The sequence below is a fragment of the Paralichthys olivaceus genome, chromosome 4, assembly GCF_024713975.1.
Source record: "Paralichthys olivaceus isolate ysfri-2021 chromosome 4, ASM2471397v2, whole genome shotgun sequence".
NCBI classification, from domain to species: Eukaryota; Metazoa; Chordata; class Actinopteri; order Pleuronectiformes; family Paralichthyidae; genus Paralichthys; species Paralichthys olivaceus.
Genome location: NC_091096.1, coordinates 21101447 through 21120018, shown reverse-complemented (window position 1 = coordinate 21120018; position 18572 = coordinate 21101447). Strand labels below are relative to the sequence as shown.

The following is an 18572-nucleotide window of genomic DNA, read 5'->3' as shown; positions in this document are numbered from 1 at the left end:
TCTTGTGTTTGTCTGCCTGTGGGAGGGTGATAACCAGAGAGGGAGGCTGAAGAAACAGGCTTAGCTCATCTCCTGAGCGTCTGATATTGCAGAATGGGATCGTAAGGTCTCCGCGGTGCAGGAGCTCCTGCTGCAAATTGTTGCTCTTTTCCAGCACTGGAGTTTATCTCCTGGCCAGTCGGAGAAATGACAAGGCAAACAATTATCTTTGCTGAGAGGAGTGTGCTTGCAGACTGGAAATTTACTTTGGTGTTGCCTGGCCTGCGCGGGCCACGTGAGGTTAATGTGAAATTTCAGGGCGAATAAGAGTGGCGGGGAGGGGCGGGGGCAGCAGACTGATGGCGGAAGGGAAAGGGGGAGGAGTGGTCGAAATATATCTTAATCTGGCACTCTGTTTCTGTCAAAGCTTGTTCCGGGTCAAATTATGAGCGCTGGCCAGTGAGCACAGTCCCATTACAAACAGATGAGTCGATCGCTCATCCTGTTACAGCTTTACAAGGCTTCCCTGCCATGGCAGACAGGTACAAATTTAAGGTTGAGCGATGCCCTAAATTGGATCCAGTAACTAGGGCAATGGAACTACAATTCCACTTTACGATCTCGACACTGAAATCCAGCCTCCACATCTCAACTAGAAATGATGAAGCTGCCTTGCCCCCTCTGACATTTTCAAGATATTACTCAAGTAGTATTCATTAAATACAGCCTCTCTCTAGTCGTATAACCAAGCCTGAAATATACGTTGTTTTGTTTTGCGCAGATTCCATTTTGTGACTGTATCTCCTGCAAAAGAGCGCAAAAAAAAATCTCCCCCCTCAAACTCACTGCCAGATTTGTATTTATAGACCTGGCAGGGCTGATTGAGAGAGGCAATAGAGAAAGCTGTGAGAGGGAACAAAGGAGCTGCTGAGGGAGAGCGTAAATGCACAAGGAAGGACTGGAATGATACAGGAGGGGGGTTATCAATCAAAACACTTGTGCATTTACTCTTCAGAAGAGAGTGCAGGAGCTCAGAGTACACTGTAGATAGATGTACGCAGCAGCTCTCTCTCTCTCTCTCTCTCTCTCTGTGGTTTAGTTTTCCTTTCGCTGTCTCTGCTGTCAAATGCATGTGGACTGTGCAAATGGGAGTGATTGATAACAGTGCCTCCCCAGTCTAGAAGAGCAAGCACTGTCATACATGATAGTGCAACATTAAGCAGCAGAACGTCCCTTTGCATGAAGAAATGCTGCTGTATAGTTTTAGTGCCATGTAAGTAATGATATAAATAAAGTTGAATGCTTCTCAGTATGTTTCCTGCACCTATGGTATAGCTGCCACCTTAAAATCCAGAGCTGTGTCATCACCCGAGGCTGAACTGTACATGCTTAGTTGCGAGACTGAACTTTTTTATTATGTAATTTCAAAAAGCAAGAAATGCAATTTTACTAATAACTATGACATAATACATTGAGGTTAAGGCTTCGTGGCAATCATTAATATGTTCATACTTATGATGGATCACAGGACATCACTGTGATGGACCCACAGATCAGCACCTTTCATATACATCAGAGCTCCCATATTGCTCCTTCCAGCTCATTGTTTTGGGCCCGAGGTCTGCAGCTGCACTGGTTCCAGTTGCCATGGAATCTATTGCCGACTATATGTAATGTATAGTTTTACGCACTCAGAGTTAGGACACTCTGGGTGTGTCACAAAAAGGGAGAATGGATGTTGAAAAAGTTGGAGTTGCTGCAGACACAGTCCAGTTGAATGCTAATCTCCCTCCGTGTCAGATATTCAACAACCTCGGAATGAGGAGGTAAATTATTATGTGATTTGTACATCATCACTGCAGTTTCAACATCTACTAGATCGTAACATGTATCAATATACAAACCTCTCTGCTGTAGCATGATAATACCTTTATAAGTGAAAGGTATTTGCCCACACCTCCACACAGTAGGTTATGTATAGGACTGTGAGAGAATGATAAAATAAGTTTTAAGTCATATCATGTCAATTTTCACTGAGCAAATCAACACAATTAGCATTTTTCATTTTTTAGTTTTTCAATTCGTCAAGAATTCCAGTAGATTTATCAACTGGGTTCAATATACTCTGCTAACAATTCAACATTTAGGTGTTTCAACATCACTTAGTTGCACATTTTAAAATATTGTCTTTTGTGTTTTACCTACTCTGTATTTATCAGCGCTGCATCTTAAAACTGCATCAACATTTTTTATTGACCTTATTTATTGTAAACAACCTATTTCCTCTCAGTTACACATCATAACCTTTTTCATTATCATCTCAGATACAGCAATTACATCAGGTTTATTATTGTCACTATATCTGGCTAACTAACTGTCTGTGAAGACATTTCAAATAAATACACTGAATATTATTGAATAGTTATGCTACCACTACATTAAAAGTGAGCTAAAATTAGATTTTTTTCTGTAGAAAACAAGATAATTTAAAAAAAGTAAAGTGACTATACAATTCTTTAATTCATACAAAATAAAACTATGAAATTAATGTAAAGTAAAGTCTATATATGAAAGCAGAAATAGTATTTTTAGAACTCAATCGTCTGCTCATGTTGTTTTTGTGATATGCGAAGCACTATGTACAATTTTACAAGTAAATAAGATGCCATCTGTTGTGGCGTTCAACATAATTGCTCGTCACTCTCTTGCCAGTTCTCATTGTTGAAAGGTGAGAACCTGCAAACACATGCCCACTGTGCGCACACACACACACACACACACACACACACACACACACACACACACACACCAGTGGCAGTGTGAGTATGAGGCGGGTTTCCAATGGGTGAAGAGAGAATGATGTAACTTTAGTACCACGCTGGGATCCATCTGCTGTGTGGCCGTCCCCCTGCGCCCTGACCCCATAGATGTTGATGACTCAAGCTGACATCGCAGTTCGCCGGGGTATCGGAGCATCAAGCACCAGTAGAGTTCAGATGGCTCACAGCAAGGGTGGAAGAGCAGCTAACATGCTGTCTTTGAACAAAATATGTTGAAGGTAGCACTTGAACAAAAGCCTTTCGACTCTGATAACAACACTTCTTATTCTTACGTCTGAAAATATGACTCTGCAGTGATAAATAAATGTAGTGATAAATCAGCTGTTTCATAACAAGCATAAGTTTGGTGAAAAGTTTCCTAAGCTAAGTTATCATTTTCTTTGCTTCAACATGGAGGAACAATACATTATGATATTACATTCTACATTTGGTCACTACCTCCCGTGAGCAACGAGTGTATGTGGTGCCACATTTTCATTTGGAGATGTTGGCTGCGATGTGTCAAAATAATCTCCTTTACTAACCTTCACTATTCCTTGACCCCGGTGGGAAACATCATGAGGTCAGGGAGAGATGAAGTGAAGGAGAAGCTGCAAGGAGTTAGGAAAGGAGAACCGCGTTGGAAGGAAAATCCAACTCCACTTATTCTTGTTTGTGTTTATTTTTTTACTTTATTTATAACAGACAGTACCATACGGTGACATCCTCTGATCTATGACCACAATTCAAAAGTCACACCTCCTAATGAAGGATGTTTTTAGTTTGTACAGAGGGAACATTTGACCATTAGTAACTCACACGAAATAAACAAAAAATAAAACTCTAAATAAAAACTAAACAAAAGTTATAAAAAAATGTGTAATGTATTGTATAAAGTAATAGTGAAGGAAATTATTTTTTTGAAATGACTTTGTATTTAGCTCTGATGATATTTATACTTATATTTGCAGTTAGTTCTGTTTATATTTATACTTGTATTTAGTTGATGATATTGCAGATGTGACAGAGAAGAAGAAGGATCTCAGATGATCATGTGTGGTTTTACTTCAGTTCTGGATCGTGTCATTAGAATTAAACAGCTGTTCTCTTTTTTAATATGTACGTTGGTCTGTCCAGGTGCAACTACGAGGTTTTGTGGTTTTAAATGTTACTGCCGCAATGAATTGTGGGACAACCCCCCCCCCCCCCCCCCCCCAATTCAAACAGGCCACTGAAATACTTCATGGTTATTTCACTCAGCTCAGAGCCGTCTTAAGGATAATGGACTATTAACCTGTAGTATTTTGTTGAATAGGTACGTTTAAGGTCTTTTCTATAGCTGCCCTGATTTGTGATTCATGAAAATGAGACAGCCTCTTGTTGAATCAGATTTTCTATACTGAAAATCAGTTTCACTTGTTGCCTCTGTCACGTAGCAATAGCATGTGAGACTCATACATTGTGACAAATCAATATATTCTCTCATTAATTAGCTCTATAGCGCGAACGCTATTTCACCCAAATGCAATATGTCATTTCAGCGTCTTTACCTCCGCTCTGCCTCGATGTTCAGCAGACGTCTATAAGAGGTTAACATGATTCAGTGAAGTGAAAATTTGTTTACACTATCGCTGATTTATGTTGATTTGATATGCTAATACAGAATGAGATTACAAGTGTTTCATCACAGTCAAAATCTCTTGTAAATAATTCAGCCACAACAGTTATCCTAACCACCTCATTATCCCCACACATTTGACTCAGCACTGCTGAATAAGAGATGTGGAAACACGGGGAAACAAAGTCAGGAGCAAGCGAAATGTGTTTGTCAGCTGTTGCGTTCGGCTCCTAATTGGAGCAGCGTGGAAAGATTCACAAGATGCCTGATGTGTGTGTGTCTGTGTGTGTGTACGTGCGTGCGTGCGTGCGTGCGTGCGTGCTTGCAGTTGCCATAGGAATCAGCTAAGTGAGTCTGTCCAGTCCACACTGTTGTTTTTGATTTGAGTATCGCAGGTGGAAATATACATATATACCATATGACTGAGTTAGAGACAACCAGCGGCAGAGATTAAGACAAGTTGTGTGATTGAGACACTGCAGATGCACACAAACAAAATTTGCATGTGTTGATCACAGTTCACTGTAATAATTGGGTCAGTGTAAGTGGGGACATGAAGTAGGATTCTAGTCACAGATGTGCAAACTGGGGGTTACCATGGAGTCCATGTGTGAGGGCGAGAGAGGGGGGCAGAGACTGAGAGAGGAAGTGAGACAGTGAACAGGTGGAAGAGAAGGAGACCTATGTGTGTCCTCGTGTTTACATGGAACCAAGAGAAAGGAGATTGTTCGTATTCCTGTATATGATTCAAATAATATTCAGGTTCCTGTGACAGACAGACACGCTGTCACTCCTCCTCCTCTCCGCTCTGACTGAGGATGAACGCAGTTTGACTTGTGGCTGCCTTCTGTGTTTAACGGCTCTGCCTCCACCTGAGCATCTGTAATGGAATGAAGGCTATAACAGAACACATGCATGACACTAGGCTTCAGTCTGTCCTCTGCAGTACTGAAGTCAAGAGCCTTTTCATTGCAGCTTACTTCAACAGCTATATAACTGTAGCTGTGCATTTAACAGAGATCTGACCTTACAGGCCACACAATCCAGGTTTCTGTCACGGTACAAAGCTATATTTTCAGCTTTCTCACTGTTAGAAACCATCTTTTCTCTTTCATTTAATATTCTCTTTTAGATATTGTTAAATAAAATATAATTTGGTTGATAGATTGAAAACCAGGATAAGACTTTTCTAGGTTAATGTTCACATGTGCTAAACACACGAGACAGCAATACTTCAGAGACTTGATTCCTGCAGGACTACACAGGACTGGAGGTAAAAAAAGAGACAGAGGTGTTAAAGTATGGCTGCTTTCAGACATGGACTGATCCCCCGACACTCTCTCCAGAGGGGCTTTATGTGAGAACACAAATGTACCGAGGATTTCTACCAGGATGTTGATCGCTGGCAGTGTGTTTGAAAATTCTCATATAATTCACAAGTCTTTTAGATTTAAAAAAAATAATCTTTTGGCAACAGAAACCATATTAAATTGAGAGGTTGTGGCTCAGATGGAAGAGTGGGTTGTCCAGGAAACAGAAAGTGATAGGATTGATCCCCTGCTCATCCAATCTGTCTCGTAAAGTGTCCTTGGGCATAAAACTGAACCACCAAATTGTGCCATCTGTAAATGAAAGATGTGTGAAAGGAAAAACTCTGCATGTAGAAGCACTGTGTGACCATGTGCATGAATGAGTGAATGTAGCTGTAAAGCACTTAAAGTAGACTATATAAATACAGCCACTTACAAATTATAATGTTGTGGTGATTAAATAACCTTGGTTTTGGTTATTGAAAAAGTCAGTCTATCACCACTGACAAGATGAGATGATAACATAATACATAATAGATGTGACTGGGGGTGAGTCAGTCATTAACCTGTCAAACTCCACATTCTCCCCATGACTCTTGCAGGAATGTGCTTTTTGCTCAACAAATGGTTTCAGTATTGCAGCTTCTCAGCAGCAGCAGCAGCAGCACTGACACCACAGTGTGGTACAGAACATCCTCGTCTGAGAGCTGCCGCTTTCACCCTCAAATGGAACTGAACTGAAAAGAGTGCTATTTTTTGCAACGCTGGCTTGATATGCTGAGGGAAAAAAAAATCCAGGCATACGTATCTTTGTTTCATGAGAATACACTGTAAACGACACGCAGTTTTTAACAGGTAAAAGGCATCTTAAACTCCACACATCCATCTGATAATCCCTCCTATGTGAATATTCAGGTTTTTCAAAAAGGTGTAACAAATCCCAATAATTAGCTCTGCATCCAGTTTACTGAGCCGGCTTCAGAGCTTCCCTACTGCGCACGCTCAGTGGTACGCTTTAATGCAGACGGAGCAATCGTTAATGTTATTAGCTACGCTTGTGTTTTTCCTGCTTAGATGAGTCAAAATGTCTGCAGGGAGAAAAGTTTATGCTGTAGCTGTCAAAAGTGGGCTGAGGGTGATGCAGAGGTGCGCGTGGAGATATCAAAATACTGTAATAGAAGGGTGTCCTGGGGTCTGTTAAGGAGGTTTCATTAAATGGTGTCAGGGAGCACTGCAGCAACACTGAGAATATCTTCACTTCGCCTGTCTTTCTCTATGTGTTCAAGGCTTCAGGTCTTACATCTGTTCACCTGCTGCATATAAAGCTGAAATCAATACACAGTCATATTTGGGTATAGGGGCTCTCTTTGGCTTAACATGTTGGGAAATAGCTTCACATGCTCCTTGTTGAGAGTTAGATGAGAGGATCAATACCATTCTCCTTTTTGTGAGACAAGCAGGAAGCTACAATGGTTTAGGCTATGATTTTTTTTTTGCTGGTCATTAATTGTTGTGTGTATGTTTTATGATTTATATGCTTTTACTTGATACACCTGAGTCTTCATACTGTTTTACTATTCATTTGTACTTTTGTGTCATACATGTGCTGTTTGCTTCTGTCCATGTTTTCACGTCTTACAGCATTGTTATTGGTTTATTCATTATGAACGCATCAGTAAGTGTCGGCTCTTGTCACAGCTTTGTGTTTTCTTCATTTTTTCATTTTTGTGTCTGTCACGTGTTAGAAATGTCATCAACACCCCCGCTTGCTTGCGGTGAATCCAGTAGAGTTTTGTTCTTGTCTGATCGGCTTATGTTTTTTACAGTCAACGTGTGCGGGGAAGGCAGATGAAAACTAGCCTGCATGGATAAATCTAGCATATTTACAAGTATGTCTGTTAATTCATGTAAATATAAACAGGCAAGAGAAGAGAGTAAGGCTCTGTGGTCAGAAGCAAACAGCTTCATCAAATATGTGTCAGGTATTGATCAAATGTGTTTTTCTCATTGGATGATATGCTAATGATGAGGTCCTGGTATATTTTCTAATAATCTCAAATGTATCTTGACAGGTGCAAGCAGCTGACATACCAAGAGGACCTTCCTCAGATCTCTGTAGTCTTCATCTTCGTGAACGAGGCGCTGTCGGTGATCCTGCGATCCGTCCACAGCGTGGTCAACCACACACCAGCGCACATGCTCAAGGAGATCATCCTGGTGGACGACAACAGCGACAGTGGTAAGAAGAATATGAGACTCAACCACTCTAACCCCTGGTCTCTTGCTGTATGTGGTCTGCTGGACAGGACTTTATAGTAGTGACTAGGATCTCACATGCCTCTGTGGAGGATTGACCCAGTATCTGATCTTTTCCTACTTCTCCCATGTTTAATTGTTTCTCTTCTCTCAGACTAAAATCTCCAAGCGAGCCTGCAAGTTATCATTGTCTAATGTTTGCTTAAACAGCTCAGACAGTCTCCTCATTTATCATGTTTCCCCTCCCTGGTGGAACCTGAATGAAGGCGTCACGCATAGATGAGTGAGTGTGATGTTTTTGGACTCCTGCCACAGTCGTCCGTCTTTTTACATTATAGTTTTGTGCATATTTTTCTGTGTTTGGCTTGTGAGTAACAGCTGAAGGGATTGAGAACCCCTGAGGGTGGACTCTTGAAGACCAGGTTTTAAAATAGCTTTAACAAAGGAGGGAAGAGAAGGGAGGGGATTTGTCTCATCCCTTTCTAAACTGCTGTGTACTATGGTCTCCATGGCGATGTGGGCACAGGCTTAACTTGCCTGCACACCAAGACGCCCACGGCAGCTGAAGGTGCCCAGCCCCGCATCCCAAAAGCTCCCCTGTTCGAAGAGGGAGGGACAGTGAACTAGATTTCAGACGACACTTGGCCCTCCTTTACTTGGCACTGAATAATGGGCCTGCCTCCCTCAGGCTGGCAGAGGAAGAGGGTGCATAAATAACATACTGAAAGAAGGCCGGGAAGGACTCACCACTGGCACACATTCCCTGCTGAGGCTCTAACTGCCTACCACTAGACAGGGACCTGTTAAAAGCCAGTGAGCATGCAAGAATGGAAGACAACCCCTTCTCTCATTATGTCATTAAGTCTGTCTGCCACACACATTTTTACTAGGGTTGTCCCTAAATAGATTTGTAAAGGACAACCCTACTTACCATAAAGGCTGCAGGATTTCCTGAAAGTATTTTTTTCATATTTGACCCAATCTCTATCCCATAAAATATTATTACAAGGATGTTTGAGCCTCTGAAACAGCGTTTAGACCCTGATCCTGACTAAAATCCATATTGAATCAGTTCTTGAACAACTATGGGTAAAGGTAGGTTTTTGTAGCAATATATCTTTTTTTTTTACAAATGAACAGATAAGACGTTCCTCTTCGTAAAAGACATAGATTTACCATCTGACTCTGCAGCTCCCCTCAGCTCTTTTGAATATTTTAGCATCTTTCAGTTTTGGTTTTCCAGCCTGCAACTTCAATCACTCATCAGTCTTGTTGCCACAGACAAGGTTAACAAGCACAGCTGAACTGTGCCGCATTTGAATAATGTGCTCAGAATTTGGTGGAGACCAAAACAGGGATGAATATTAAGCTATTTTCAGACATGAACCTAAGACTGGATATTTTCCTGGAATTTTCCAGAGGGGCTGTATGTGAGAATGCAAATGTCTGAGTCAGGTGCTCTGGAGATTTTCCAAAAGTGTTCCTGTCTGAGTGAGCCCAGGTGAGATTAGAGAATAGGATAATGTCTGGGAAATTCAGAGCGAGAGAGTGTGACAGATGCAAAACTGAAAAAAACTAAAAGAATACAAATATCTCAGGATGAAAAAGAGGAGCCGAACACAGAAGACGAAGATGTTTACTTGGAAAGACAACCAGATTCGAGAGATTTTGGTGATGAGAACATACAGCGGTGTGGATGTGCTGTAAACAAAAACACATGATTTTTGCAATGGAATTTAATACGTGATGTACTGACTCTGACATTTTACTGTTGTTGATCCAGACAATCTCTTACAGGTTCTTTATAAGTGAAAGGAAAAGTTGTGGTTCCTGACATTTTCTGGAGTTCATGTCTAGAAACGGCTTTGATTTGCTTTCTTGTCTGAAACACCATAAAAACTAATGTCGCTCTGTGTCTGCTAGATCAGTACATAAGCAACTGTCTTTTACCACATTCATCATATCAACTTACTTAAGGGGAATAATGAGTCGCTGTCGTGTTTACTGTTGGAATGTGTTGCCTCCAGGTTCCCAAAGAAGAAAATCTGAGAATAATAAATTCAAGTGATTTCCCAAAAAAAGCAAAAAGAACAAATAAACTGTGCAAGAAATGTTCTGATATTTTTGACAAGAGTAACCACCTTTATCAACCCATGACTGTCTGATAGCCTGAAATTAGAATTACATATTTGGCAACCTATCCCCACTAATTAATTCCTGGAGGTTCAGCAAATTTGCCATAAAAACACTTGAGGCGTAGAAACTCATCGTCATCAGTTGTGATGCAGAGGACGGGTCAAGAACCTAAACCTGAAGCTGAACTCGTGTTACTGCTTCTGGCACTTTGCTGTAAAGCGTGACCGGCCGGCAGTTAACATTAATGTGCTGTGTGCAGCTCGCTGACATCACGCCTCATGACGACTAGCTGTTGATGTTGTGTCCGCTCCCTTTGTGCGTCTTTAATGAAAGGTCAGTTTCAGGTCACGGTCTGCAGAGACACATCCGTCAGCGGCTCTTACTCTGTGTTTACCCACAGTGATGATGATTTGTGCAGATGTGTGAGCTGTGTCTCGGCTCTGACATTAGACAATTAACATGCAGGCTGGACAACTTGACCTTTTCTGGATGGCACTGTCTGTCCTGCCTCATTTAAACAAGGCTCAGAGAGATGAGTGCAGGTACAGCCACACTCACTCCTGGCATAATGAATAACTCACAGGAAGCATGTTTGCTCTGTCGCTGCCACACATTTCCTTCCCCGGGACAGCCCGCTGACATTTATTGGTGTCTGAGAGGTTTATTCACAGCACATGTTCCAGAAGTCTGAACTAAATTCCCATTCCCATCAATGAGCTTTAGATGTGTGACGACTCACTGTTGTTCGGCATGTTAGCAGCACGAAAATAGGTTTAATGAGCCCTACAGGATTCAATTCCAGCAAATACTGCCACCAAATTGATAACTTAATGATTCATATAATGAAAACAGGATATAAACTGAGGACCAGCTGAGTGGAGCTTGTAATATTAATTTCAAGTGGAGCTGAATCTCTTTAAACATTGCATACATTAAATCTGATTAAAGAGGATGTGCTCAGCAGAACAGTGCAGGAAATGGGCCTGACTCACTGTGACACTTTGCATATACTCTACAAAGAGCTTTATTCATCCTCAGTTTAGCTCCGTTTGGTTGGACTTTAAATTCCATCAAAAGAGCTTTGTCTAGAAAATTAGGGGCCTTACTGTTCAATTACAAAAAACAATAGGTAAGTACGAGTTTGTCTTATTTACGGTCCAGTTGAGGCAGTCACACGTTCCACTTTAAAACTTCACTCTCAGCATTCAGTCCCTGCCATAGACTTTTCTAGAGACATTCTAGACTAACTAACTGAATGCCACATGGTGTTTCACACCATCTTTGACCTTGTAAGGCCAAAACTGACACAACCGTTGGGGATCTCTCGACATCATGACATTTTTTTATTGGAAAAGTTAACATTTACTAATCAAGCTCTAATCTCTAATCCTCCCAACACTTGAACGAACATCAGTGTGATAAGAACTATCTAAAATTACAGAAACCATCTTTGAGAAATATTTATTTGACGTGTACTTTGATATTTTTTGTTTGGTCAATGTCCCATCCATTAACACGGAGCAGGTAAAGATTATGACCTATCAAGACGCATTGGCTTCACTTTTGGGGAGCAGTCATGTCATCCATCTTTTTATCCAGTCTATGGATGGTGTGAAGTGTGTCCGCATCTGGAAATGAGGTTATAAAATCACCGTCCATTAGGATGAATATAATAAAAGCAATGAAGATGAACCATGACTATACAGAGAGAGAGAATTTTAATTCAGGTTAGAGAGTGTGTCCCTGATGCTTGTTTTCATAATGTATCTGTCGGTGATTCAGAGAAAAAGCCAGAGTGTGAAGCCAGAGTAGAATTTGATATGAAGTGGATGTAACAGTGTTAAGAGTGGGTTAAGGGTCGAGGAGCCAGAAAAACATGAACCAATTTACCACCGGGCCATTTCCAATAAATGTGTGAGAGGTGGGTAACCCTACATATTGCCGACATGCCGCTGCACAGATTATTTCTGCAGTGCTCAGGTCTACTGCCAAACCGATGGCTTGTTATTTCTGAGAAACTGTTTTGCCAGTATGGGGGAGTATCATTTTACATTTGGCGACAGTTTTTCTCAATATTTAATGAACATCACATTACTCATGGTGAGCCACTTCACCCGTTAGGTAACTCCTCTAGTCTGCTTGTGATTGATCAGAGCGATCAATTTCAGACCTGTTCCCGTATCAGTGTCGGAGACAAGTCTATAAATCTACTTCTAGAAGAATGCAGCCTGTGGTTTGTGAAGCAGAAGTAAAACATGTTTTTTTCCTCTAAGACAGAGCAAAACACAACTGACAGGTATTGTGATGCTGATCTTCCTGACAATGCTGCAGGTTATTTAGGATACATATAAATATATATATCCCGACAGTTGAGCACATGTGGATGGACGTTATTCAAGCTTTGTAAGTGAATTTCAAGATTTGCCTGGGTTTAAAAAATCAAAAGCATGTTCGATATCTCTCCACCATCTGACCTTAACACAGCAAAACGCATAATCTTCCATGTCACCAGAGGAATTCATGGCGCTCCTCATATGCAGTTCACTATACATTCATCTTAAATTCATAGCAGTTATTTATTCTCAGCTACGTTGCACTACCACTCTTTTAAAATGTATTCCCTGCTCCATAACTCTCCTCCCATGGATTGAGTCCAACATTTTATTTGCTGGGATTAGAGAGAAGCCCATAACATTTCTACTTCTTAGCAAAGCCTAGTAATTATTACACTCTAATAGCTTTTATCATATTGTTGCTACAGGGGAGGCTGATGATGAAGGAGTCCCAGCACACTGGTTTCAAACCTTCAAAAGTGCAAATAGAACCGAGCTGCAAAGGTCTTTGGTCCCTCAAAGAGGCTCAAGGCCGCTTCTAACAATGACTGAACCAACAGGCATTTGGTAAAAACAAAAAACTAAATGAGCCTTGTTATTTATTTATTATTTTACATGACTTTTGTGCTAAATGCTGACAGCATGCTCATTTGTACCCACTGCTCTGAAATGCTTTAAACCAAAGTAAACCAAAGGGATGATAGAGGAAAGGTCCAACTTTGATGAGCTCGGCTCTCTGTGGACGAACAACTAACTGCCTTTTAGTAGACATTCAGTATTTTCAACTTTTTTGCTTAAGCTGTGTTCATATTTTTTCTTTTGATTTGTAACTTCTTCTGGGTGACAGAGAACACCCAAGTAAACTTAACAAAAATTACCAACAAAACAATCGAAAAACAAAAAGCAAAACTCCTGCATTTGCAATCAAGATTAAGTCAAAGAAGAAAAGAATTAGCAGCACCACATTCTTAACCACAGTGGTTGTTCCACAAAATTAACTGATGTGTCATTGCATCATTGCATATTGTTGTGTCAGGCAGAGCTACAGTTTTGCATTTTTTATGTTTGCTTCAGTGATTCACAACCTGGGGGTTCGGTTAGATCCCGAGGGTCAAAAGATTAACCTGAGGCCCATGAAATTATTAATGTGGCAGGAGTGAAGAGGAAAAAAAACATATCTCATCCATTTGGGAAATCTGTGATGGATCTGCTAAATGACATTTGAAGTGGGACAACTAGGCACTGCATTTTTAAAAGACAAGATCAATCATTAGCAATGCAGGGTATTTTGTCAGCTTATTTGTAGTTTAATAATTTGCTAGGTGAGCAGTAAATAGAGATTTCCAGAAAAGTCCTGGAATAGATTTATAGAAGCAAACAAATTTACTTATTTACAAGTAAAGTACCTCATTAATGTTCTTTCCACCATTAAAATGAACCAGACATGCAAAGTGCCATATAGTTTTAAATTTGAATTGGAAAAAAAAAATCTAGAGATAGAAAAAGACAAAAACCAGGCTTCCACATGACTCTTTCTTTTATTTGGTGTCAAAGGCTGACGCCCATTTGCATTGAGGGTCGCTGCTTCCACATGTAGCCCCGTTATTTATTTATTTTTCCACTTTCACTTCCTGATTTATGTTGCGAGCCAAAGTCAGATGTGGATGCTGTTCCATGTGCCGCAAGCATCCTTATAATTTCTCCCTCAGAAAGTATAACGCTCAGCAGAAACCCAGAGGAGAAACTCAAGCAGCCATCTATCCTCCAATGAAACGCACACAGCCATTTGTGCAGCTAGCTGTTAAAACTTTTTTCCCAGTGGTGACGAATGACATGAAATGTGAGAGCGGAGGAGAGAGGTTACAGCTGGAATGAACACATCAGCAGAGGACTGCATATACTCAGATGGTGACTCTGCACAGCAACCTGTGCTTTAACCTTTAACTCTGTCACATTTAGACAGACCAAATAAAGACCCTCTGTCTGCATTTCTAGTTTGATTTAATGCACGTCTACCTCTTCTTATGTCCTTTCAATATTTGGTGCCATACCTCTTTGTAAGTGACAGTAATGTGTTGCTAATGGATGTTATAACACCCATTAGCTTTACAATTTGTCGGCCAGCTTGTTGGGTGTCATATGAGAGATTTATTTGGCTGGTTGACATCAGACTGGTCTGATATTTGTGCTTTGACATCAAATGCACAAGTTCAACATCGCACAGGGCAAATATATTATATATAATGGGACTATAAGGATCCTTGAGGGGTGCATACCTCCCCGAAGGTGAATTTCCTATCCATGTCAAAGCAGTGTTTCCCATTAATTATCTAGACCTTGGTGGACTGCCATATTCTAATCTGTCCTGCCACTGTTTCATATTGAAGCAATTTTTTACACTTCTTCAAATAACATAAGAGATCCCTAGCTTGTTGTACTGCTGCATTACTGCCATAACATTTTTAGTCTGTGTACCTGTCACTCAGAATCTGTTGTGCATGGGAGTGACCTTTGTGTGCTTTCACCCTTGCTATCACCAGTTTCAATGGGAGGAAGAGACAATAGTGGATCTACTGTTCAACAAATTTTAGAATACTTTTAATTTATAAGTTGGTTGCTTGTTTAATATATAATATCCTGTTGTCTCTGATGTATTTAATTAATTTTTGCTTTCTCTGTTTTTCTGTAAAATTCAATGAAATATTCATTATAAGTTTGCCAAATTTGAAAATAACCAAAGAACATCAAGATGAATATCCTTTTTCATGACAATCCTTAATCACAAACCGCAAGGCCAAAATCATTCAGCACGAGCCCGGGGTTATCTTGGAAACACTTTATCATTTATTACAGCTGCGTGGTTAGTGATCTCGCACAGACATTTGGAAGTTATTTAAAAGAGGATTCTTTCTTATCTGTCCTCTTTCAGTGGAGCTGAAATTCAACTTGGACCAGTATGTGAACAAACGCTACCCTGGCCTGGTGAAGATTGTGAGGAACAGCAAGCGGGAGGGCCTGATCCGAGCCAGAATACACGGCTGGAACGCTGCCACGGCTCCTGTGGTTGGCTTCTTTGATGCCCATGTCGAGTTCAACACTGGCTGGTAAGAGAAGGTCATGTTTAACACGAGAAGGTCTCCGCTGTTTCCCTGTCTTCACTCCCCTTTGCCTTTATGTTTTCAGTGCAGAGGGATGTCATGTATGATTATTATCGTGGAGATATGCAGTGTAGTCTGCCCTGAGCATTTTGATATACTGCCAGGCCAATTCTAACTACACAGCACTTCTCAGTAATATGACCCTCATTATTAGTCAGGCTTTGTCCTTAATAAGCTTTTTTTCCCCTCTTGCATTTCATTTTTAACTGTGAGTAATGAGCTTTGGTTCGAGCCAATTTAAATGATACTACCTGCCCAGCACACACACACACACACACTTAGGAGGAGAGAGACACTGAAAAGCAAGAGTGTAATTAAAAAGGGAGCTGAAATGTTGAGCATTTGAACATTATTTACTTGCGGGCTCACGGCTTATTTTGCGATAAGAAATTACTTGTGGGGGTCTCAGTCAAATGTCTGAGCCTGCTGCTCAAGTTGTACCAGTAAACAAGTCATTCAAAGAAATGTAATTGCCAACTAATTCAAGCCTTTTTCTTGCTGTCGGTGTTTGAGGATGAAGTGTATCTTTTGTTTCGTGGGAGGCGACTGAGGAGACAGGAGGTGGGAACAAGGCGGGATGAAGGAGCCAGATGAGGGATGGAGGAGAAGAGAGGAGAGAATCGTCTTTGTTTCTGATTGTTTAAAGCTTTCTAGGATGTGTTTCAGCATTTTTTGGCCAACTGGAGACAACAGAGATGTGAACAAAGATACTGAAGAAAAGGGATGCAAACAAAAATGATTAATAATGATAAATCAATAGTCAATACTCTTTTGTTTTTCTAAGTCACTTACTAACAAAAATATGACAATTTATTTTGAAGAACACAATGTCCTTGAACAAGGAACAATTTCCAGAATACATCCAGTGACGTGTGGATTACATTATTGAATCAGAAATTTGATGAGTCAGCTTTGGCCTCTGCAAAGAGGTCATGGCATGTACCTTGATTGTTGCCTCCTGGCAAACAATTTTAGAGTTTGAACAGAAACTGGAGCCTCTCCTCATGTTTCACTGTATGCTGTAAAAATAGATGCACATTTCAAACTAACAAATCCCCCTCGATGCTCTGAGTCATTTCTCACTATTTCCCTGCTGTACCTGTCGAGGCCTTGCTGGCAAATTTCCTTATCATTAGTTCACCTTCTGTTATTGTGCAAATCTCACACATCTCTCTCTCCTGTTCCCTCCCCCTACACATACCCATATAAACCCTCACCCACATCCCTGCTTCCATCTCCCATTCATAACCTGCTTCCTTCGTATAGATATGCTCTCGCATGACGTTTTATTTACATGAGTGAATGAAAAGAGGAGCAGAGTCCCTGTGATTCCTCTCCAAGTAGATGCTGGGGAAAAGGGGATACAGCGATAGAGGAGATTACAGGCACCTTCAAGAAGCTTGTCTGTGTTGCTTGGATTTCTTTGTGTGTGTGAAACAGTGCATGCATTCATTATCTACTGTACGTCTGCAAACATTCTGTGCTGCACCTTTATTCAGATAGATTCACTTTTGGTACCTACAGTATCTATTCGTTAGAGTGGAAGCAGCCCCCTATCTATCTTAATATGATTATTCACCGTGCCACATACAGTGATAAGTGAGATGGATGGTTCCTGTAGATGTTGTGGTGAGTCTCCCTCACTGACCTTGTGCACACCGCCTGCCTGTGCATACTGAAGCAGAGACAATGCTGCCAGCCCTCAGCTGCAGAGCGGCCCTGATCCACTGTCATGGCGCTCCCCAAGGGGGGCTGTACATTTGTAGCTGAAATGTATTGCTGGTTAGCATTACTGTTAAAGCATACATAATTGTATGGTACTGTACAGTGCACCTGACAGCTGTTCCCTGTCCCCTCACCATATGTTGGTTTACGATGAGTTAAGAAGCGAGTGGTTTCAACCAGAGGTGTAGCGGAATCTGATTTCCACAGCTTTTCTTTGCTTTAATATGAGCATATGAAATTGTTGCCTATCGTTAAAGCAGTATTGCATCAGCTAAATGTGAGCAATCCATCTCCTCTAAGGCTTTATATCCATCCATCCCTGAGGCAGTGGATGTCCATTCAGCCCGGACCCGTTTCCGTCAACACGCTCTGTAAATAAACAGGATTAATGGCAGGAAATGGGAGCGTGTTGTAATTAGGACCCGCTCTACGCCTCGCTTCAGCCAAGCGGCTGCAGAAGGGAGGAGCGGGGAAATTGATATTTATTTGGTTTTTGAAGCCCCTACACAGTTGCAATCTCAGGTTATAATAACGATTAATGATTAGCCGTGTAGCGGCCGCTCCCTGCTGAGTGTGTGCAGGAGATAAGATTGTCATTGCTGGGAGGCTGTAATGAAATGCATGCCTCAGAAAGCAACACTGATAAATGTTGAGCGCCATGTGACCTGGTGAGTTTATCTCCAAATAAGACAAAGTGTGGGAATTATACAAGTTATAAACAGATAAAACCAACCTCCGCCCCCTGTCATAATGAAATATGCAATATTTGTCACATTTATATTTGATATCAGTTCCTTTGTTAATATCATGGTGCTCTCTCTGCTCATTACGCCTTGCAGGTGCAGTGGTATTATATTGCATTAAATCTAGCGTTATTGAAGCTAGAGGAGTTATTTTCTTTCAACAAAAGTAAATATTGTCTTGTAATGTTGCTCACTGTGTCTTGCTGTGGTTTTGGCTGCAGCCAAACTGACAGCTTCACAGTGCACAGTTCAGGCAGATCTCTGAAACCACAGAGAGAAGACAGAGATTAATGCAGCCTTTTACATTTGCAGCACATCAACCAAGTCCTGAGCAATGCGTTTAGAAAAAGTGTTGCAGCGCAGAAGTACCTTTTCCAGTTCATGCCTCTGCATCACTGTCTACTTCAAAAAAAAGCCCTGACGCCATAATGAATATTCAACATTAATATGTCCACACACACACACGAACACACACACACGTTTAAGCTGCTCTGC

At 41.0% G+C, this 18572-nt stretch overlaps 1 protein-coding gene across 1 annotated transcript in view; it reads left to right on the top strand.

The window, feature by feature from the left end:
- galnt9 (polypeptide N-acetylgalactosaminyltransferase 9) overlaps window positions 1–18572 on the top strand; it is a 93002-nt gene that overhangs the window by 20760 nt on the left and 53670 nt on the right. Inside the window, exons 3-4 of the mRNA XM_069524181.1 lie at window positions 7799–7965; window positions 15381–15555. Of these exons, the coding sequence (XP_069380282.1) occupies window positions 7799–7965; window positions 15381–15555 (342 nt within the window). The remainder of the gene's footprint in view (window positions 1–7798; window positions 7966–15380; window positions 15556–18572) is intronic.